General features: G+C 40.9%; 2 protein-coding genes across 4 annotated transcripts; both read right to left on the bottom strand.

The window, feature by feature from the left end:
• Positions 1-498: 498 nt before the first annotated feature.
• LOC136339265 (DNA-binding protein RFX7) lies at positions 499-22474 on the bottom strand. Of its 3 annotated transcripts, none has more exons than XM_066282375.1 (10): positions 21144-22474; positions 19868-20113; positions 17050-17242; positions 15926-16121; positions 15764-15873; positions 15127-15418; positions 14807-15076; positions 14602-14733; positions 13792-14545; positions 499-7653 (listed from the first exon to the last, which is right to left on the bottom strand). In XM_066282375.1, the coding sequence occupies exons 1-10, from the start codon at positions 21323-21325 to the stop codon at positions 7065-7067; spliced, it is 2964 nt and encodes a 987-aa protein (XP_066138472.1). In that variant the 5' UTR covers positions 21326-22474; the 3' UTR covers positions 499-7064. The 3 variants fall into 3 exon arrangements, with proteins under 3 accessions (XP_066138472.1, XP_066138481.1, XP_066138490.1); XM_066282384.1 differs by having other exon boundaries at positions 13792-14542; XM_066282393.1 differs by having other exon boundaries at positions 14807-15073.
• LOC136339280 (uncharacterized) lies at positions 9604-11547 on the bottom strand. The gene has a single exon (XM_066282402.1). The coding sequence runs from the start codon at positions 11248-11250 to the stop codon at positions 9934-9936; it is 1317 nt and encodes a 438-aa protein (XP_066138499.1). The 5' UTR covers positions 11251-11547; the 3' UTR covers positions 9604-9933.
• Positions 22475-22529: the final 55 nt, after the last annotated feature.

The raw sequence follows: 22529 nt of genomic DNA, 5'->3' as shown, positions 1-22529 counted from the left end.
AATGGCCGCGAGTTAGATTGGACCTTGAATTGTTCGGAAAGAATTTCCAGATTTTTTCGTGCCATAATCGCTTTTAGTGTTAAAAAAAGGTATGTAAATTAGTGCTTCTTTGACCTGTTGGGGTAAGATATAGCTTTTATACACGGAATTTATTCTGTCATCAAATATGAACGTGGCTGGTAGTGTCACTCGCATCCAGGTTCTTCAAATTATTGTTCTATAATGTTAGATTACACACGATATGCCCGCGTTACGTCTGGACGTTGGCACCAGCGATCTTTAAAAAATCAAGAAAATTTAATTTTGAATTAATTTGGAAAAGCCGCCTTTAGCAGTGTTTTCCGTTCACGGTAGCCGTTAACCATCAAAGGGCGGAGGACCGAAAGAACGCTGGTTGGAGTAACGTCGACGGGCATCAAATCGTGCTCGCTTTGCGCGAAACATTGAAATCGTGTTTGAAAAAAGGGCGCAAAGGGACAAAATAAAACCACAAACAAATTAAAAAGAAACAAATACGAATATATTTTTATTGTTCATATAGATACAAATAGTACACCAAACATCCAAACTAGTCTTAAGTTTCATTTCACCTTTTTTGTATTTAAAATTATAAATTTGTACTTTTGAAAATAACAACTTTTTGTTTTAAATCTCTCGCAAAAATATTTTGCCTTCTTACTCGAAAACCGTTCCCGACAACAATAAAATGAGCTTATCAATTTAATATTCAGACTTTTAGTCGGTATTATTTACACGCATTTTTTCATCACCATCACTATAGTTTAGTGCGTTACATTCTGCCAAAAAGCAAAACTACACAGTTCATTAACATTTATTCTTTTTTGGCAAATAATATATAAAAGAGATCATTAATAACAAGATAAAAGACTAAAAAAGAAGTACAGGAGGCAGTTAGGACAGAAACAGAATAGTACAACGGTTTTTAGATAGAAGTGCGTTAAACCACTTAGGTAAGTATAATAATATGAATATTCGATGGAGTGTTACATACTAAAACTGGTGTTCAAAACGAGGATATGTTTGGACCGTGTAAATTGACATCAATCGTTCCCAAAAACGCATTCCGGTGCCCGTATAAAAAAGATAATAGGAAGAAAGATTAAATTCTCACTTATACGAATCTAAGACTAACATAAGAGTTGCAGCAATTACCAAAAATAGTTTATTATAAATTCTCCATTAGCATGGTCTTCACGTCTGCCTAGAAATACAAAGGCCCCCAAACGTTTCTTATATTATAACTAACACTTATCACATCTTGCTTTATAACGAGCCTTAACGTCCTTATTGACTAAAAGTAACCGCTTTCGGTTCTTTTATAGACACACCACCGCAGATGACCGTTGGATTTCTAGGGCGGACGGTACAAGTTCTAAAACCACTCTAAAGGTGTAATATCACAATACCCTACATAAGTCAAATAATCACCTGTATAATAATTCTTATTATATGTCTATAATAGTGAGATGTATGGGCTCTGCTGAGAACTTATTTTGGTCTCGATTTGACATGTTAATGCGGCTTCGTTTCGACGAATATCATCAGTACTTCTGAAGTGCACTTAATTCAGAGTCGGGCCTTAGGCACAAATTCGTGTCTTTTTACAATAATAAATTACATTAATTACATCGATACAGGCAAGCGGATAACATGTAGTAGTAATATTTTTTTTTTTAGAGACTTTTAGTGTATCACAATATTCTAGAAAAGCTCTCGGTTACACTGCCTAAATTTACGATACGTTTAGGTACCTTGACTGACCAAGAATTAAATAAATATAATATATATCATTTTCAATAAATTTCCAAACGCAACAATTTCTTTAATGTAATTTTGTACAAAACAAACATTTGGCGCAGCTCGAAAACTACGATTCAGACTTATATCGACAAAGACCATTTCGCGTGAATCACCCTTCTTAAAATCTACTACGGTTAGTCCCTAACTGTAGGACTGTGATGGGTTTCTCCTGGTAGACCTTTAACTTGTGTCCCTTGGACACAGCAGCAAACGTAATAAATTTAATATTCCAAATGTAATTTATCACAGACGACCCTTTTGAAGAAGAAACTGAAGACGATGCAACATTTAAGTCGATTCGGTTGTAGTGTACTGTTTATGGTCATGTTTCTAAGCGTAAAACACTTACTTTGGGTGGTTTTAATTTAATCTAATTTAATTTAATTTTCTATATATACTTCTTTTCAATAACAGCAAAAAAACGATTTTCCTTAAGATCTTCAGTATTTTGGAAACGAAGCGGTTCGGAATGGAATTTCCACGACTGAAGGCAATTTTCAGGATCCGGGCAATACAGTTTAACTGCGAGACTGTGTGGTGTGGTATGGCATACCCCGATCATCATAAATTTCGCGGTTTCGACCAATGCCGCGCAGCCCCGCACGGCGGAGTCACGTTCCTCACGGCAAGAATTGACATTGCAGAACGGTGTTTCCCCCGAACCGAACGGGTTATATTGCTTTAATTCCCGCCGGGTTGCACCCATTCGATTCAAAGGTACCTATTGCACCACGAGTGTTATTGCAGATATTAAATTATGGCATCGCGTGCGATAGAGCAACGGCGCTTAGCAGACATCATGGGAAGAAACTAACGAAAAGGAGACGTCAATCGGATCGAAAAGCGAGCTGGATGATTCGGGATAATCCTGCTAAAGACAGCGTAGAAAAGCTGAAAATTCAAGGAGAGATTGGCGGTGATGCCACTGGCACTGCTGAGGTCGACGACGAGGAAAGGACAATTTTACCAAATCGATGTTATTATATTGGAAGAGACGGAACAGGGAAGGTACATTACTCTAGAGCTATGAAAACTAGAAGAGGAAATATTGTAACGGATTTACCGAGTGTCAAGACTGCCGGACGCAGCGCTAAAACTCCAATTAAGTGCTTCATGCAGTTATTTGATAACACCGTGATAAATGATATTGTTAGATGGAAAAGTATAAAATTGCGTTACAAGGCAGAGAACTATGATGGTTCACATCAAAACATGGTGCAGGAACCCAGTTGTGAGGAAATCGGGGCTCTAATTAGATCTCTGTTTTGGGCGGGTAGATGTGACCCTACGAGACTAAGTTTGGGAGACCCCTGGGGCACCGATTTCGTCAAGTTCCGAAATACCACGTCACTTCAACACTTTGTTATTTTACAAATTTGTGTTAGATTTGATAACTTCGAAAATCGCGCTGAACGGCTTGAAATGGGTAAATCAGCAACGATCAGAGCATTTTTGAACGGTTCGTTCGGAATTGTCCAATTGTGTATACGCCGAAGGAATTTCTAACAAAAAATAAAAAATTGTAAAAGTTCAGAAATCGCCGTGTTTTCGGATGATACACGTATGCGCTCATATATCCCGAATAAACTCTTCAAGTGAGGTTTCGAATCTTGAGATTTATATAGGAAAGCGGCAAGAGGATTCCATTGCGAGGAGGAACAAACCGCCAAACGATGCGGGAGTTAGACCGATTGCACCAATATCCGGATTTGGCAGAAACATATCCTTTGACAATTAGCTTGCCAGTCATGAAGTGATAACAAAGATGCTCAACGAGCATCGTCTAACATCTGCAAGTACCCTCCGGAAAAATAAAGGGCAGCTACCTTCAAGTTTTTTTTTTGGAAAAAGCACAAATCGTCGAAATTCGGTTTGCAAAAGGATGTCACTTTGGTGTCGCATGCGCAGTTGTGGTCAAAATAATAGCAGTACCTCGATAAAATTGCAGAACGCGCAGATTTTGCGTGTTGAAATTCTCTCGATGCAAAAAAGTACCACATTGAAATTTATCAACATTCAGTTCAAATATCACACAAAAAATTGTTTTGATAAAATACGAATAAACAAAACTCCAAGAGCATACCGTAGTGATGTCCAACCTTAAACGGACAAAATAATTGAAGTTTTCGCAATTTCTTGGGATTCGTACGAGTTTTACTCTCTCCATTCGTAAGTAAATCCTTATTTTTCCACTATGTACGCAATTATGAAGCAGCATTTCCATTTTCAAGAAGAACATGGGGAGAAAAACGCTTTGTTCTGCAGAAAAGCGAGACTTAACTTAAAAAAAAAAAGACGTAATGAGGGCAAAAATTACTCAGAAATTCAAAATCTTTTGGGTTGTTCGGCGAAAACGGGGAAAAGTGCTCCAAACTGGCAACCTAAACCCGAAACCCGTGGGGGGAAACGGCAAACCGCCACATAAGAAAACTGAATCAAGATGTGAGTTGCAAAGGCCCATCCATTTGCCTCTTCTTCTCATCTCCAGGAGACGGCGAATGGAGATATTTCAACAAGAACCATAAGGCTGCCACCATTCAGGATTCCAATCTATCAGCAAAAGGGTTCTTTGCTCAATAAAAAATATAAAAAAAACTATTAGACTTTGCAAGAGCACATTTAGATTGGCTGCCTTCAAAGTGCCGTAATATTCTTTGGTCGGGTGAAAGTGAGGTGGTATCATTTGGTAGTACCAAAGAGTTCACGTCCAACGTCCCCCAGGAACTGCCTACCAACATGACTACACCCTTAAGACCGTTAAACACGGAGGTTCGATAAATTACGGTGTGAGCACGTTTTTGCCACTATGTAGTAGGACTTACATTTTGGATAAAAAAACATCATAATTTCCAGAAATTATGTTAGCATTTTGAGGGAATTTATGCGCGATATGAAACGCCACTAAGATGGGCGTTTACGCACGATAACGATCCAAAGCATACTGGCCGACTTTACAAACGATTTTTAAACGATAAAAATATTAACGTATTAGATTGGCCAGTTCACAGTCCGGATCTCGATCCAATTGAAAATTTCTGGGGCGATGTCAAAGACGCTGTAGCACGAGAGAAACCGAAAAATCGAAATGGTGTTTGGGCTGCGGTGGAAAATTCGCGGAAAAACATTCCTTTTGTTGGATGCTAAGACGTGGTGAATTCCATGGGTGATCGACGTGACGGTGTCATTGCCACTAAGGGGTTCACGGCAAAATATCGAGATTGCGAGAACTTATCTGTTTATTTTTATAAAGTTAATAAAATACTGCTATTAGTTCGACCGTGGCGTTTTGTGAATATTTTTAGTTTCTCTTTAACTTCCAAGTATATATTTTATTTTTTACTTATCAGAATAATTTATTTTATTTGTAACAAAGTAATATACTCAAGTTTTCTTAATTATTATTAAAAGTTCTTACTGTATGCGTTTTTGGTAATTCCTTAACAAAGCTCTGTTATTATTTTTTGCCACAACTGCACTAAGGAAATCGAAAATTGTTTTCCTTACGTCATCGCTTCATCACACCTCAGGTATCGATAATGAAACCGGCGAGTCACTGAAACGTGAAGTGGCAACTTTCTACAATCGCACGAAGGGCGAAATGGATATGGTCGATCAGACGTCAACCCACTACCATGTTTCATTTAATGGGAAGGGGTGGCCACTCACGATTTTCCGTGCGCTACTGAACTATGCCCGAATCGATTCGGAAGTAATTTATAAATGCAACACACAAGAAAACGGAAAAGGGAGTTTTTTTTTTAATGAAAAAAATCTAGTTTCGGTGCCAAAATTGGCGACTTCCAAGAGGTTTTCAGGTGAAAAGACGAAGCTCTGATGTTGAAGATGCCGATGTGCCTGGAAAGAGCCGGCGACTTTCGCAGGGGTGCCCCGCATATGCCCGCGAAATGTTGACAGAAAAACTATTTACAACTGCAGCAATTGCAATTTTTTTTTATGTTTATCACGTGGTTATTTGACATGTTCTATCTGTGTAAAAAGTCAAACTCTCTAGAGTCATGTAGAGAAGTACAAGCATAGTGTTTTTTCGGCTTTGAAGAAAGCAAATTTGACTTTTCATTTATTTTTCTACCTACTTCATCTTTGTTATTTTTTCTAGGTACACTTTTTCAGTTATTTCAGCGAAAATGTTATTAATTTTTTTCTTGTGCAGGCAATATGGAAATTGTTATGCACTTACTTATTACGACTCATTACTTATTTCAAAAATAATGCAAAATTAGCAAAAACTGTATCATTCCATTTCAGATGACAGGTGTATTTAGGGGTATGACATATGACACCGTACATGTTCTACATACACCCCGCCCGGTCGCAGGTTTGAAACCAGTGGCGTGAATAAATAATTTTTAGCATTTACTCAGAAATAGGGACAATGAACATAAAGTGATAAAAATATATGTCGAATTTGACAGATTCGAAAACCAAATCCTATTTCCCGCTGAATTTCTCAATTATCTGCTCTAATTTTCCACCACTCATTGCTCGACGTCATTCCCTACCTGTCTGTAATAATTTATTGCAGTCAGTGGCACTGCCGAAATGTTATCACTTCATATTCACTGTACCCATGCCTGCGTAAATGCTAAAAGTTCCCAATTTGAACTATTCCCCGCAGAAAACAAACCTTCAATTCAATTAAATTGCAAGCGTGAACAACAAAATTCATGTCATTATCCAAATTTTTTTAGCACTAATAAAACACCTAATTTGGCGTTCTGACATACGTCAAATTAGGTTCTATCTGTCAGAACGGAGTGTGCCGCGATCTTCGACACAAACCTTCGGGGTTGTTCGAACTGTTACTGTCGATCTGATTTGTCAAAAATTTGGACAAATCACAAACAGCGAATGTTACCTTGGTTACGTGGATTTTTACGTTAACGCGGCGCCATCTGGAAAAAACCGCAGATGCGTGCTTTAGATGTTCGGAAGTCACACAGTTTCCCACACGTCCACATTTGGTTTTTATTACATTTCCAAATCGATCCTGGATGTCGTTTTCACACTAGATCAACGACATACTGTATACATACCGTTATCAGATAAACGCGCTTCTGACGAACGCAACTGGCTGGTTGGCTCATCGCAGTGACAATTGTTAAAGTCAATCTGTAAAAACAAAAGCTCGATACAGCGTTGCCATCTCGTTGAAAATATTTTTGAATGGCATCGGCTGAAACAGTAACAAACGCTGAAGAAACATGACCACAAACCACTGTTCCCTAATTAATATCGCCATTGAAACTCTGCTGCATCAGGATGTCGTTGTCATCGACCAAACTCTCCCCGTTCTCCATTATCGAGAAATCGTCCCCCTCAACGAACCCCGCCATGAAACCAATCCCCCCCGAAGACGTGTTTTCCCCTCCCTCACCGCTTAACCCTTGATAGACAAACCCCCCGTTGGAATTCAACGGGGTAGACGGATACGATCGGGAACTAGTTTGGAACTGCTGTTTGCTGCCACTTTCCGAAGCTAGATCCCGAGGGAACGCGGTAACAGATCTACATTTATTTACGTCGAAGCCCATGTCCATGTCCATGCTCTGGGAGCGAACGGCCGTGCGTACTTTTTGGGTGTATTGCACGTAGTCAGGATCCGTCGGACAGGTGTTGATGACGTTCAGCCCGTACTCGAGCAGTGCCGCGTGATTGTTGCTGGACATGTCCAGGTTGAAGGAGTTGTTGTTGTCGCACGCGGGACTTTCCAGGGAATCGGGCTCGAACGGGTCCTGTTTCAGAATCTCCTCGGAGATCGTTTGGAGCGACGCAAAAGTGGCCTGCATCTGCGTTACGGGCGCTGACTGAGACCTGAATAGAAGTTTTCTGTCAAACTCTACGGTGGAAACGTCCAAAATTCGACTTATAGCCATATTGGCGCTATTTTTACAAATTAAAGAGGATTTTTGCGATTTTAGAAAATTTCCACGACTTTATTCAATAAAAGTTCACTGCTGATTAATTCGAGCCGGAATCATTGTCTGGGAACGTCGCTGGCCGGTAGCACCGCTAGTGACGTTCTCTCAAAGGCCATGATCTCTAAAGGCTCTAATTTGATGGTTTAAAAGTGGGAAAATTAATTGGTCGTAAAATTCAATTTTTTACTATACGGGATGCCCCATGGGTACGAGATCATGTTTATATCTTTTGAAGTATTGCAGATAGGAAAAAACACGTTTAAACGAAAGCTTTGGGACTGGTTCTTTCGTATATAATGATGACCTTGAAATTTTTCTATTACTCACGACTACGAGTGTGACTTCACGTCTGGAGTGTCTAACTTTCTTTCCCAAATAGCCCCCCATTGTCTACTTATTTACTGTACATAATGGACACCTCTTTTTACCCACCACTACAGAAAAATGTTGGGGGGTCGCGCCAGGAAAATTTCGAAATATAATGCTTGCAACGTTAGAATTAATTATTTTGCGTGCGCCTATGGCTACCGGTTTCATTTTTTGCTGATCATTGAAAAATTATTTATGTTTAATGATGGTAAAGTGCAGTTAAAGTGGTACAAAATGGTATATTTAACCGGAAAAGATCGATATGTCGATATTTCAGTAATGGTTGGTTTTAGGAGACAGAAAAAGAACCCAACAGGAAGCGAGCGAGCTCTTTAATGATGTTTACCCTAACCGAGCCCCTATGACCCAATCTGGTGTGTCCGAAATAATAAAAAAATACGGGGAGACAGGCAGAGTTCGGGATGAACTTAAGACAGGTCGATCAAAATCGGTGACTGATGGTAACAAAGCATTAGGGTTACCATTGCAAGTTCAAGACAACCCAACAGTATCTACCAGAGAGCTGGAAAGGGACCATAACGTCTCTCAGACTTCAGTTCGTAGACTCCTAAAACTGGCGAAATATCATCCGTACAAAGTACACGAGTTGCAAGAACACTTCGTAGATAATTTCAACAGGAGGTTACAGTTTTGCGAAACCACGAGTAATTCGTGTCAACAAAACCCACATTTTTTTCTGATGAAGACAACTTTTATGTAGAACTAACCTGAACTGGTTAGTCAATGCGGGCCGCAAAGGAATCCTCACTGAATGGTACAAAATCACACGCAACGTCTTCAAAAAAAACAAACGTTTGGGCGGAAATTCTTGGTACTATCGCAATTAGCCCTGTTTTCCTAGAAAAAATTTTAACAGCGGAGCGGTTTAAATCTATTGATCCAGAATATTATTCTCGCAGTAGAAGCCTCTTGTGCAAATCAAAATGATGCTTGATTTCGGCAAGACGGGGCCCGCCTCGCTATGGATTAGAAGTGAGGAGTTATTTAAATAACGTGTTTCCCAATAGGTGGATTGGCAGGAGAGGAGCAGTGGGACGGCCTGCCCGATCGCCGGATTTGACCCCCTGCGATTTTTTTTTAAAGGGCCGCGCGAAGAACGAAGTGGTTAAGGATAGATCAAACAATTTGAACCACCCGATGGTTTGGGAGATTACTCATTCGAGAATAATGCATTTCGGGAAATGAGTGATGAAATATCGATAAATGCAAGGCAAAGAGTTGAGCACTTACAGTGAATTTTAGTAATCGGCAAAAAACGAAACCGGTAGCCATAGGCGCGCGCAAAATAACGAACTCTAACATTACAAATATTATTGCGATTTATTTCAAAATGTTCGTTTATCCCCCCCAAAAAAACACTTTCGTGCCTGGGTGTGTCCAACGAGATACCCGTTCCGGACGTGAGACCATGAGACATAGAAAAATTTCGAAGACAACATTATATGCGAAAGAATCAGTCCCAAATCTTTATTAAAACGTTTTTTTTCTATCTCCAATATTTCAAAAGATATAGAAAACATTATTCGATACACACGGGTCACCCTATATAAGTATTTATTACAAATTGATTTTAATCTATTGTAAGGAGAAGCCATTGGCTGTGGTCCTTTGCTCTAATAAATAATACATTTTATCAACAATACAAAACTTCACTTACATTACTTATGTAGTGTTATCACCAATGTCTACGCTTAACTCTACACACGTTACAATGCCTGAACGATAAAATACCACACTTACACTATTTAGGCAGTACTATCCCTACTGTCATGTCTGACTGCGTTCAATTCTTCCAGATCCCACATGACGCCGTTGTTGTCTTCCCGCACTTCCAACAACTCAGCCGCTTCTTCTCAGCGATCCTCACAGAATCAGCTTTGGTCAATACCACTTTAGTCTGGGGCATTCGCCATTGTAAAACCGTCGCCAATTCATCAAGATGAATGTCCATGATCTCGGTAGACCAGTGAGCTGCCCTCGAAGGAGCCTTATCTCTAATGGAGTAAGACATCACGGGGACGACGCCTCTCACATGAAAATACTGTTCTGATCTTATGAACTCGCTCTCGTCGATTTGCCAGCAGAAGTATTTGAGCCTATTCTTCATGGCAATTATGCCTTCAAATAGCTCGGCGTTCTCCAAGGCAATATCAAGGATCGAGTTTAAATATGATATTCTGTTGATCGAAATGGTAAGATGGGTAACGGTGAAGATCTGGGCGAGTTCGATCATTATACTGTGAGTACTGGCGGGCGGCGGTAGCGCTATTTGTAACAGAATCAGTTCTTTTACACATGGCAAAAATTTTAGATTGCTCATAATGTGGTAATTAGATCCCAGGTTGTGAATTTGGAGTTTCGTTAGTGCCGTCAGATCTCTTATGCGGTTGCTCTCGAATATGTCAAATAACCATGAATTATTTAGTCCTATGTTAAAGCACAACGATTCCAACAATTCCAGAGGTGCGAGGTAGTCCTGAACGGACGTCGTAACCATAAACATCTTAAGATGTCTAAGCTTCGCCGATCTAAGGAAGTAGCGCACGTCTTTTACTCTTCCACCTCTAACGGTGATATCTAAATGGGATACGTTCTGGAATCTACTAAAGAACTTCCAGTCCGTTTTGCCATAGCTGACTTCTACAGACATTTCATCCAATTTATCCGAAACCGTTTTAGACAAGGTTTCCAGGTGATATATGTTGCACCCGTGCAAACCGATCCTCTTTATCACGGGAAGGTGTTCACACAGTTTTGCAAAACTCTCACTGGGCAAGCGGTAGGGATCCACAATTTCCAAATGCCTCAGGTTTGAGCCAAAAAGATACACCGGAATGCATACATGTTCGGAGCAACTGTAGACCCTGACATTTCTCCAAAGCAAGTCAGTCCTAACGATCCAGTACCACAGACTACACACTTGTGCACAATTCAGTAAATCCTTGAAGTCGAGGTACTTGAAAACGTTGATTAAAGTGTTATATGCGAAGGCATCGTGTGCCGCCAGTCGGTGGCCCAAGCTGTCCTCCATGTTGGAGTTTTGGATCTGATAATTTCGCGTGCTCTCGAGATGTACACTGACGGAGTCCGTTCGAGGCATTCAGGTAAATTTAACGCGTATCTCAGTTTTTTCTAGGGGCCTTATCAAAGATTGCTTTTTTCTAGGTGCTACAAATCGCGACGCGCCCATACAAGGTGGTCGAATCGCTATGGGCCACTATTGCCGTCTTTTCAACCGTAAACGTTAGAAGTTCGGTTAAATTGGGGAAAAGTTGTCAAGTTTGACGGCAAGTTAAGCTCTCGAGGCACCGTCGGCAAAATTTCTTCCGTTCGGGAAGTATTGGGGAAGAAACGAATTTTTGGCGAAGGCGCTTTTTGCAAATAAACCGAAAACTAGGGGTTCTGGAGAAAAGTTCGTCTTACAACACTCCAGTGGTTTTGAAATCTCTACACACTAACGTCTCGTATTAAAAAAAATAGCACTTTTAGTTTCTGAGACGTCGACACCATCTCCAATTTTTTGAAGACGGACTTGGATTCGATTCAACGGTGATCTGGATCACACGTTTGCATGTGGCTAATTTTTCTTCAATCGTAAGTGGCGGCTGCCGCCGTGGTGAAGGCGCCGTGATTGGCGATTGAACGAATGAAAACAAGTTTTCACCGGTTTGAGTAACATCGGACTCTTAAAGATACTTTTTGTTTTGTCAAGCAGCATAAAATTAATTAAAAAGTCTTCAATTCCTCTGTTCTCAGAGACTTGAGAGTTACGAAGAATGCGTTTTGCAAACGAACCAAAAACCCATACGCTACGGGTTTATATCCAGAGAAAAGAACACCAAATCTAGGATTTCTTACGTCGACAGAGGTACCTAAAAGTATAAGAAAACGAAACGTGTTTTTGGCAAATACCCAGTACTTCCGAATTAAAAATAGTTGGTACCCGAGACTGGGAAAGGTGCGTATCTTTTGCATTTACGTCACGAGCGTTTTTGTTGCAGCTATCGATTTGATTAAGGCGCTTCTTTATTAAGCAAAAACACCTCGCAAATACGTTTTCTCACCCAAAAGTGCGCTCCCGTTACGAACTAAAAAGCCTGAAGGTCCTAAATGAGCACCTAATGCGTGTGTGTCGCCCTCTACGATTTGCACAAATTTTGTTTGCACATGTGAATTCCCCATCCCGAAAAAATGGAAAATTTCATGAGTTTTCCTCCTGCTGTTCAATAATTATGACTAAAAATTGAATTTTACACTTCGATCTTGCCACCCTGTAGCTCGGTTATTATCAACTTTTGGATTGGGGCCAATGTGTTAAATCGCTTTATTTTGATATCAGCTACCTAGGGTAGAGCGTTGTAAAAACCTTTTAGAGACGCACTGTACATATTTACGTGACCTTATTGAGCCCAAAAATGTCTATTCAACTGGCAACGTTGCTTTTGAAACATGAAAATTCGCTTCGCCGATGTTACGTTCACATAAAAACAAGCGATAAAACTGGAGTTTCCTTGTTAAATATACTACTGCTAGAGTTTGAAGTGCAATTTTTTACCTTGTATTTGATATTTAAGAAAATTAGCTTTATTTACGTGGCCATTTTTTAGATTGAAGCATTTCGGATCCAACTTGCGTGTCCTTCGGCGGTCCGGCAACACTGCCAGTTAGACGTTATTGGGAACAAAATACATAGTTGCCGAGAGGGGTTTGCTACGCGAAAATTTTGTCGTGTGAGAATATTATGTTTACCTAACACATCCCATTAAAGCAGTGTTATCTTGCTAAAAGTACTTCTAATATTTTAAACTTACCAGGCACTCAATTTGTATTTTATCGAAAATTCAAGATGTTATTCGTTTAAAAATAGCCAGATTTATTTACGTGAGACTACTGATCCGGCTGCGTACAATTGTACTGACAAATATCAGGTAAAATGGGAAAATGGTATGTCAAATTGAAACAAAAGCTGATGCCTTCTGTGTTGGGCGATTTGTTTGAACAAATGATGCACGCGACGTTGCCAGCTTATAGGCAGGTTTAGTTACGTGAGTTGAGAGATCTAGAATTTCGGTTTCAGGTGTCGGCTTTAGCGTGTTGTGCGCGACAATTCCTTTTAGCACTTGGTAAACTACACCGAAAATTGTGGGTTAAAATCGAAAACCTTCAAGCGTTAGTCGAAACAAAAATATGTGTATATTTACAGTTATCACTTTCAGGCACCTTTTTATTATCAGAGATGTTATTACTGTGGAACAAATAGTTTTAAATCGAACGGACAAGGCTGCATCCTGTGTTCCGCAATTTGTCGAAAGCCAATGGTAAAACGCTGCACCTGATTGAAACTGTAGCGGTTAAAACCGAGAGAAAAGAACATTTAACTTTGATTAAATTTAAAGATTTGTTTTACGCACGTATCGTTCAAGACCGTTTACTAGACGGGTTGACGTTTAATACGTAATGGCAACGTGGCCGATTAAGGTCGCCCTTCGTTTCTGTTTACGTTTAACCTCCGACTTTCAAACTGAATGATAAACGCGGCTTTAAGAAAGCTGAAGGAAAATTCGAAAAAAAAAAATGGTTGGTGAGGAACCATAGCAAAACGTGCAAATATTTAACTTAATTATATAAAATAATCTTTTACCTCAAATCTGGAGGGAAGAACTGCTGTTGCTGCGTAGAATCCGGTACCCCCTGAGCCGTCGCGTACTCGGGCTTGTAAAGTACCTTACTATTGGCATTCAACAACGTTTGCAGCATGCTTTTGTTGCTGCTCGACCCCAGCATGGGGCTTACCGGAGCCGACATGGGCAAATACCCCTTGACTTCCCCCACGGGGATCTCCAACGGTAAGTCCAACTCCTTCTTCACTTTAACGCTCAAATGTTTGCGCCCCTCTGTCCCCAGCATTATCCCCGCATTTTGATGGGCGTTGTTTTTTACCCGGGGCACCGGCGTGTTCCTGGGACTGACAAAGGGGCTGGCGCTGGTACTGGAACATTTCGAGTGGCTGCCGCTGGGTGAACTCGGCGAAATAGGGGTGAAATTGAAGTTTTTACTTCGGGTGTTGGGACTGGGCGGCACCGAGTCTTCGGGAATGGTAGTTTCGAAGCTGACGCGTCGTCTCGCGGTATTCGAAAGGGAGGGCATCAGGCTGAACTGTTGGGCGGGCAGGAGATGGGGCAATTGGGGACTGGGAAAGGGGGTGGACAGAGCCATGATGGGGTCGGTAGAGATCGGCGCACTTTTCTTGTCGGAAATGCCGTTTTGCTCCAGTAGCTGCCTCAGGGTGGAGAGTTTGGAATTTTGGTCCAGGTCGGGGGCGGCCATTACCGCGTCCTCATTGGCGTTGAAGTACTTGGACAATTCCTCTTCGTGCTGACTCGTGTTCGTTCCTACTTTGAGTAGAGAAAAAATACCATATTGTGCTTTTTTAAGCGGAATCCCACCGTACCCAAATATTCATCCATGGCGTCTTTCTCCACGTTGCTGACGCTATCGAGCCTTTCTCGAGTGAGGGGAAAATCATCTTCGTCGTCGGCGCAATCGTTTAGGTTACTCACACACTTATTCTCCAAAAGCTTATCTGCAAAAGAAACATTGTCATTATGTAATCATAAATTTTCTTTTGATAACATCACACGCTCTAGAAAACTCACCATTAACATTAGTATTCACTTGTTCATCCTGCACTAGCTGAGATCGGGTGTCGGCAAGCGCGGGCGTCGTCGCCGTTACGGGCGCCGCCTGCACAGGCGCGTTGTACGTAGCAATATCACATGGTTGCAGTCTCGGCTGGATCGATTTGTACTTGGCTTTGCCTTTCGGCGATTTGTTGTTGGCTTGCCCGCTGTCTTTCGGCTGCGACAGTCGCAAAATCTCCACTTTGACGGCGGTGGCAGTAGACTTGTCTCCTCGACCCCCACCTACTGTTCCACTATTAAGTAAAGAGTAACAAAATGATGGAAGCAATTTTTACCAGAAAGGGTGGAAGATGGAACATCGGCCGTCAAAGCCGCCGCCGGTTTATGGAAACTGTTAAAATCAGGTAACGCCGTTAGCTGAGTGAACTCTGGTTTATCACAGATAGTTCTGCCCTGAGTCGGACTGACGCTGTTGCTGCCGCAGCTACTGCTGGCGGTGCTACACTCGCCACTGGTCAGGCCGCCGCCCAAATTCGGCTCCTGCGCCAGCACAGAAGAGATGCCGGAGGCAGGCACGCTGTGCGAGCGACATTTTTTGGGACCCGGTTTCGTATCCGGTTTCGCCGACTACAAAAATTAATTTGCTTACCAACAGCGGAATAGGAATTTTCCATTCAATAGGACTTGGAAACATGTAAATTTTTTCTACTGAAAAAAAAGGGGGAAGGAAAGAAGCGAATGTCAAAACGAACTGCAAGCTTGTAATTTTGGTACCTGTCGACTAACTGAAATGTGTTGTAACTTTAACAGAAGACAGTATTACTCATGCTGACATTATTGAAGAATAAGGTTCCTGTTTTTCTTAGAATGACGAAGATTTCATAGTAGGATCCAAATCTCCAAGTCCTATTCAATTATACAAGAATTACTCAACAAAACAACCCAAAACAACTACAATTTGAAAAGAATTACTTGAATCTTCCTCTTGCGCTCCTTGCCTTCGCTCCTCTGCTGGATCTTTTTCTGCAATTGCAGCTGCATTTCTCGGTGCTTGCTCACATTTTTGCCCCCTACATCATCTCCTTCATAGAAATAGTCACTTGGAATTGCTCAAACGAAAACATTTTTCTCTACCTTTAGACTGCGCTTCCAAATTGGCTGATAATTTTGCAACTCCATCGCATCCACCTCCGACGAAACAGTTGCGAACCAAATAGTGGGCCAAGGACTGAAGAGAGGTGAACTGAACCCCCAATTGCTGCTGCGCCCAATCCTTGATGACCAGCCAAGCGGCGGCTACGCTCGACTCGCTTATCGGAGCCTCTGTTGACTGCAACATTGAGGTTGTCATCATTTTCAAACTACGGTATTTAGGGACAAATCCTTAAAGTACTTTCAACTTTATCGAGAAGCCGCGAAGCGGGCACCGAAAGAAAGAAATCCATGTTAAGTAACTGCAACGTTATGCCATCGTTTTCCTATTTTCCGGTTTTTTCAGTAACTTTATACTCCGGAGGATAACACGAAACTAACTATCAATATCCCAAACGTGAAATACTCTGATAAACTTATTAAGGCTAAGTACAATTACGAGTGCACGCAAGCCGAGTAAAAGGAGAAATTGTAATTGGAATTAAGTTAATGAAATAACTGCCAAAGATTGAGTTTTCTTTGCAATCTGATAAAGGTTACTCGTCGCTGTTCTTGGTCTATGTCGGTGTATACTTTATGTATTAAAAAATCTAGCCCATAAATCAGTGAACCTTCTACGAAATACGTATCAATTTAGCAAAATGTGATCTAATCAGGTTATAAATAATTAACTTCAAAAAGCCCCCTTCGGTGCAGACAATGAGCAACGCAATGTGCCCGAGGTAAACGTTCTTCACAATTTGGTGAACCGTTTTTCTGTAGTCGATGCCACCGATTCATCCCATCAATATGCAATTCCGGAAACGAAATATTCGCCTTAGTGGCGAAATTTGAAAGAAATTTTCAACCCTGATATACATCTTTTAAGCAGCCAACTGTTAAATATTGCATAAATAGCCCTTTCGACGTCACCAGGTCTCTCTGTAATGCGCATAACCTGCACGAACTTAACAGCATACTATCACAATTTGACCGTTGGTACTCAAAAAATTCAATGCTTAGATAATTCTTCCTGGAGGGTGTTCTTTTTTTCATTCCCACGGGAACTATCTATCGGGTTAGTACTTTAATCTACGGGCTATTTCCTGAGTAATAAATTACCTTACCAAAGGTTTGTCACTTAAATCAGGCAAGACCGGGGGTTCGAGACTGATCCGCCTCCTCAATCCCGAATAGCAGTATTTGGAATTTCCTCTCTGGCCCAACCTCCTTGCTCGCACTTTCGGAAACACCTGCTTCATCACCTTCCCAAAGTCGGCCTGCGATAAGGGTTTGATATTGTTTTTGGCACAATACCGCCTGAAAACGCAGAATGTATTTCCTCAAAAAACATAAAATTTTCTGGTAAAACTCCATTCAGATAATACTACGAAATTTTTTTGGCTATTATGCAGTATTTACTCTCAATAATTAAAGCAGATTCGGAGGCGATAAGATAACGCGGCAGTCTTATCACCATCACCTTGAACTAGCGGCAATAAAACTTATCAATGCTCGTTTCTAAAAAAATGTGTTTGCTGGGGATAAAATAAATATTCGAATGCTGTAACGTTCGATTTTGATACGTTTCGCGGAATAGTTTTAAGTATTCCAATATACGGCCAGATTACCTACAATCAAACCGTAAAACTTTAAGCTTGAGAGCTCAATAATGCCGATTTAAGTGCACGCCGAAAAGCGGGCGATAGCAATTTTGAAGGACGTGTAAGGCTTTGGCAAATTTAGTTAATACCTACTGACCTTGACATTTGATAAGAGAGGTACAGTGGAATGTTTTACAACTGTGCCATCATCCTTTCTTGCCAAGCGGGTCTTTAAAATGTAATATTGGTGTAATAACACTCGGAGGTTGCACAGCGATTGGGCATCCGTTGGGAATACTTTGACCCGAGGCGTCATCTTTGATCCCTCAAAGGACGTCCACGCCGCGTCTCTTGTGACCTTTTCACCGGCAAACTACGACTTTGGAAAGGAATCCCTCTCCGTTGCACCGGTTCTGTGTGGAGTGACACGGAGGTCAGCATTCGAGACAATTCTTTTTTTCTCTCTATGTGCAGACAACCAGTATAACTGTTGAAAATACCAAGATGGTATTGTACGCGGATGATTCCATACACAACCATTCATATAACCACCATAAATAGTTCCGATGACCTAGGGGGGTTGACCGAGCTAACAGAGGTCACGAATCGGCGTTTTGCTGACTGGTTTTGCCACAACAGATTGTTGCTCAACGTCTGTAAGGCGCGAACGTTAACTAATGTGTAAATTTTTAATGGCATAACGAACACAACTAACATCTTAAAGTTGTGAAGGAGAAGGCGCCCCGATAGCCCGAGCGAAATGGTGCGCCATTCTGGCTCAGTTGGTTGAGGCAGTAGCGTGGAAAATTTGTAATCGCTGGTTCAAGCCCAGCGGAGGTTGGGTCGACCTGGCGCGCCCGAGGGTTGAAAACAGGCGTGTTTTCAATTTTCAACAAAACATGTTTATGATTTTTTTTTTGGAATTATTTAAAACTGCTCGTTTCGCTTCGAATGTGCTTAACTGTGTGATAAAAAAAAATAAGATTAATCTGTAAGCAATACGTATAACACCCGCTCCATGTGGCACGATTGTCATGATTGCGTGCAAATCTATCGGTGTGACTCAGCTGAGCACTTAATTATTTCGTAGAGGAATACAAAAATAAATTTAATAAGTGTTTGGATGCCGATTTGAGCATGTGAAAAAGTGGTGCTGGATCGTCCATCGACACGATCTGGAAACCGTGGCAACGTGCTGGAACTTGATCGGGTACCTTCCCAACGCGGGCGCCGGACCACCGAACCCGAAAGCTTTGAGAACACCTCTGTGTCGTTCTTCTTCCACGCCCGTGCAGGTCAGTTAAATGGGGAAATTACAACATTGTGATGTTATTTTTAAAGCGGTCAGTCACTTTCATTTTGTGTCGACAGTGTTAACCATCGTTCACATCACGCAGTGTTTCACTGGTTCTGTCATCACCGGAGTCGATGGTCAAATTCAGAAGTGCACAGACAAATTTACCGTGACTAGTTCATCTCAGTCATAAGTCTCTGCGGGAATTTACGAATTGAACGCGGTTTCAGAAGCAAAACCCCCTGGTTGTACTATTAAAAATTGACGCGTCATTTGATATGAACCCGATCGGAGGGATCCCTCCAGCTATTGGGTTCCTGAGTGTGCTTCTTGAAAAGATCTATTGTGGACAACGCACGTCCATTTCATTGGTGAAATACTCAATAGGAACGTTCTTAGGTTCAAATCGGTCACGTATGGGGGATGCACTGTCTTAATCTCACTCCGTTTCATATCTGAAAATCAGTTCGAAGGTTGCGTAAAACCCTTTTTATGTAAGAGAGCAAAAATACCTTTAGAGTTACAGGAGCTCTATGTTACTTATAATGTCTTTGAGATTTCTTGCTGCTCTGCGAGAATATGCGTTTTGCGCATCATAAACTCGCCTCACTTTCATATCGAGGAAAACGGGAAAATTACTCATTAAAGGAATTTCCAAAAGATTATCCTAAACAAGGGCTAGGACTTCTCCATTTGTGGAGTCGTAATTGAGCAATCAATTGCAAGAGCAAAACACCGACGGTTGACATGTTATTATGGTGTAATGTTGCATTGGCAAATTGTTATTATAGGAATTAGGAAGGCGCTATGCGCCAATTGACAATTTTACTTCATATGGTACTTTAGAGCCAAGTTTCGAGGCCTTGCTGTAAAAGCAGCAAAGAGATTAAATTTCTGAATCCTCTCTCCTACGTTTTTCCATCGGGTACTTTAAGGTGAGCTTGGCGCAGGCAATCAAATCGACAAAAACGTGCTTAGCTTTACGAAAACCTAACAACTTCGATATCCCCTACATACTTCTCTAGCAAATTAAGAATGATAACTTACTCATACTCCACATATACTTCTTTTTTGGGCAAAGAAATATTTTGGTCCTCTTCTAAATGCGTTTTAATCCAAACAATGGTACGACAGATCTCCGATCGACTGCCCAGCGGATTGAGGGACTGCCTGAAGGGGTCGATGATGTCCGTAATCTCAGCGGGCAGCTTCAGATACAGCAAGTATTTGTCGTTCTGAGACAGGGACTTGATTTGGGCCAGGATCAACTGGATCGTTTGTCTCGACTTCTCGCTATGCACAAAGCATGACATTAGCATCATCAGACATCTAAGGATTTTTGCAGAGTTTAAGTGACTTTCTCCTGGAAAGCTTTCAGTCTTTATTCATCTTTATTGGATCCAAAGATTATCTATACCCATTATTTATATAAAAGTACAGCTCTTAAATCCTTCAAATCTTGAGATAAGATTGAAGGACTATAAAAATAAACAGGCAGGGGATGATAAAATCCTTATTTTGTCATAGAAGTGTTTTAAGGCTTAAAAAGGAAATTATAATATAAATTATCTGGAGACTGCTTATTTGAATATTCAAAATCCTCAAAGAGGATAATGATTATGATAGGGAAATAATCATGGAAGGTTATTAGGGTTTCGGAGGGCTCAACTGGCTTAAGAGCAGGTAATAAAATATGGTACAAATGACACAGATAGATCAGGTAATCAACTCATGCACTTTCTTAAAAATCTGTATTTATTGTTTCGAAAATTCAATTTACAGAGATCCAGTTCAAAACCATGTTTTAAAAAATATGCTTAGAAAAGGTAGATGTAAGCCTCAAGGCCATATTGCACTATAATTAGACAACATATGCCCTATCAATTTCTACAGCTGCCACAGATAAGATAGATTTATGCAGTGCAGATAAAAGATTCAGTTGCAGTATTGGGAATCTTTTTATCTAGAATTTTGTTCAAATATTAATGTTGATTTATGCTCCACTTTAATTAGCCGATCTTGGGAAGAGTTCTTTAAATACTGGCAGGTCAAGGACAGTAAAATAAGAATCAGTTTTGGAGCTCTTTGGAGGGTTTCCCTGAATCACCCTTAATAAAATAGGGATGGTTATGTCACTTTATGGGTGAAACTTTTTTGGGCTTCTTTACAATAAGTTTTATCTGAGCTCGGATATGTTTTACTAGACCTATCAGGCCTCCCATTAGCCGGCACATATGTGTGCTAATTGTTTACTTTAAAAAGATACTAATCAGTTCACTTTGGGCTATAAATATAACTGTCAATTAAATGGCTATATACCCACCTAATTGCAACACTGGAGGGGCCCTGCTCGTTTTTGATGTGTTGGCCATCGGGGTCCTCTTTGATCCGGGAAGTTTGCAAATCGCCGTCGGTCTCGGTAGCCGATTTGCTGTCGCCGCTGCTCCTCTCCGTGCCCATTCTCACAGATTGTTGGTAGTTGGGCGACCATCGTTCCCGCTCCATCGTCGTCGGCCTCCTCAAAACTAACCTAGTGGGTTCCGCAGGAAATCGCCCGGGTTTTACACACTTTTCCGGTCGAAAATCGCGTGGAAAACCGGGACATTTTATTTTATTGTCAACTCAGATCAGCTGGTCTCCAATGGCCGACGAGACGACGGCAGTCTGCCTGGCTGTTTCTGCTTATCTTCCCCACCACTATCATCGAAAGTCCGATCCTGCTGAGACAAAATGCGCATGTTCTTAAGTGGCGTTGACAATTACTGCGTGACATTGCCAACGTTGACATCATTGGACGTGTCTACATATTTTCCTGGTCTCAAGTGGTTATTGAAACCAATTATTTATGTACGTCATCAAGATTAATAGCATCAATTACACCAACTCTACTTTTATAATAGTTTTTTTTTTCATTTTTTTATACGCCACACATTTTTCTTGATTTATAAATTAATTATGCATCGCTACAAATCTTTCACAAATTTGAAAAAAATATACAAACTTGGAAGAAAAAATGTAAAAGAAAATAAACTGTATCTCATTTTTTTGCCAATGGTTTATATAAATTTCCTTTGCAGTTGAAAGCTATTACGACTTCTTGTCACTGACACATCTTAGTGACATCACCGCTAGACAAGTTAAACCAAGACTGAAAAATCTGTTTTCATTCCAAGGTCGTTTAAAGTTATGTCAGCTGATCTCATTCAAATAATAAACTGTCAAATAATAATTTCTCCAAGGATTTCCATTAAACAGAAAATAAAAAATCTCTCTTGCCCAAAAATTATACAAAAAACAATTTTCCGTCCTACCAAATTACAAGCTAGCAGCAACAAAAAGATATCGCCCCCCAATGCCGAATCCCCGTTGAACATTCCAAAGGTAGGTACCCCGCAATCAATATCCCTTGACCTGCTCAATGTGACCTTCTGCTTTTTTTCAGTTAAACCACTTTGTTCCTGGTCCAACGGTTGTGCCCCCCACAAAGTGAGCATGTCACGAAGGTGTCATGTCTTATACAGAATTGGAACATGGGTATCAGGGTCTGCGTAATGCTGCCTACAGACCCGCAGAGTTTTATGTAGGGGCAGTAAGTCTGTTCGATTTTACTACTCCTTTCTTGCTTTTCGATGTTCATAGCCGGCTCATCTGCTGAGGGGGCCCAGTTGGTCCCTTCGGTGCTTATTGAAGATGTCGACAATCCCTCTAT

This window comes from Euwallacea fornicatus, chromosome 1, assembly GCF_040115645.1.
Source record: "Euwallacea fornicatus isolate EFF26 chromosome 1, ASM4011564v1, whole genome shotgun sequence".
NCBI lineage: Eukaryota > Metazoa > Arthropoda > Insecta > Coleoptera > Curculionidae > Euwallacea > Euwallacea fornicatus.
This window is presented reverse-complemented; position numbering and strand designations above follow the sequence as displayed.

Coding starts and splice junctions, on each gene's coding strand:
- LOC136339280 (XM_066282402.1), bottom strand. CDS start 11,250: ATGCCTCGAACGGACTCCGTCAGTGTACATCTCGAGAGCACGCGAAAT.
- LOC136339265 (XM_066282375.1), bottom strand. CDS start 21,325: ATGGAGCGGGAACGATGGTCGCCCAACTACCAACAATCTGTGAGAATG. Junction 17,243..19,867: donor GAAGTATATGTGGAGTATGA/GTAAGTTATCAT, acceptor CTGCGTTTTCAG/GCGGTATTGTGCCAAAAACA. Junction 15,874..15,925: donor TTTGGAAGCGCAGTCTAAAG/GTAGAGAAAAAT, acceptor ATTTCTATGAAG/GAGATGATGTAGGGGGCAAA.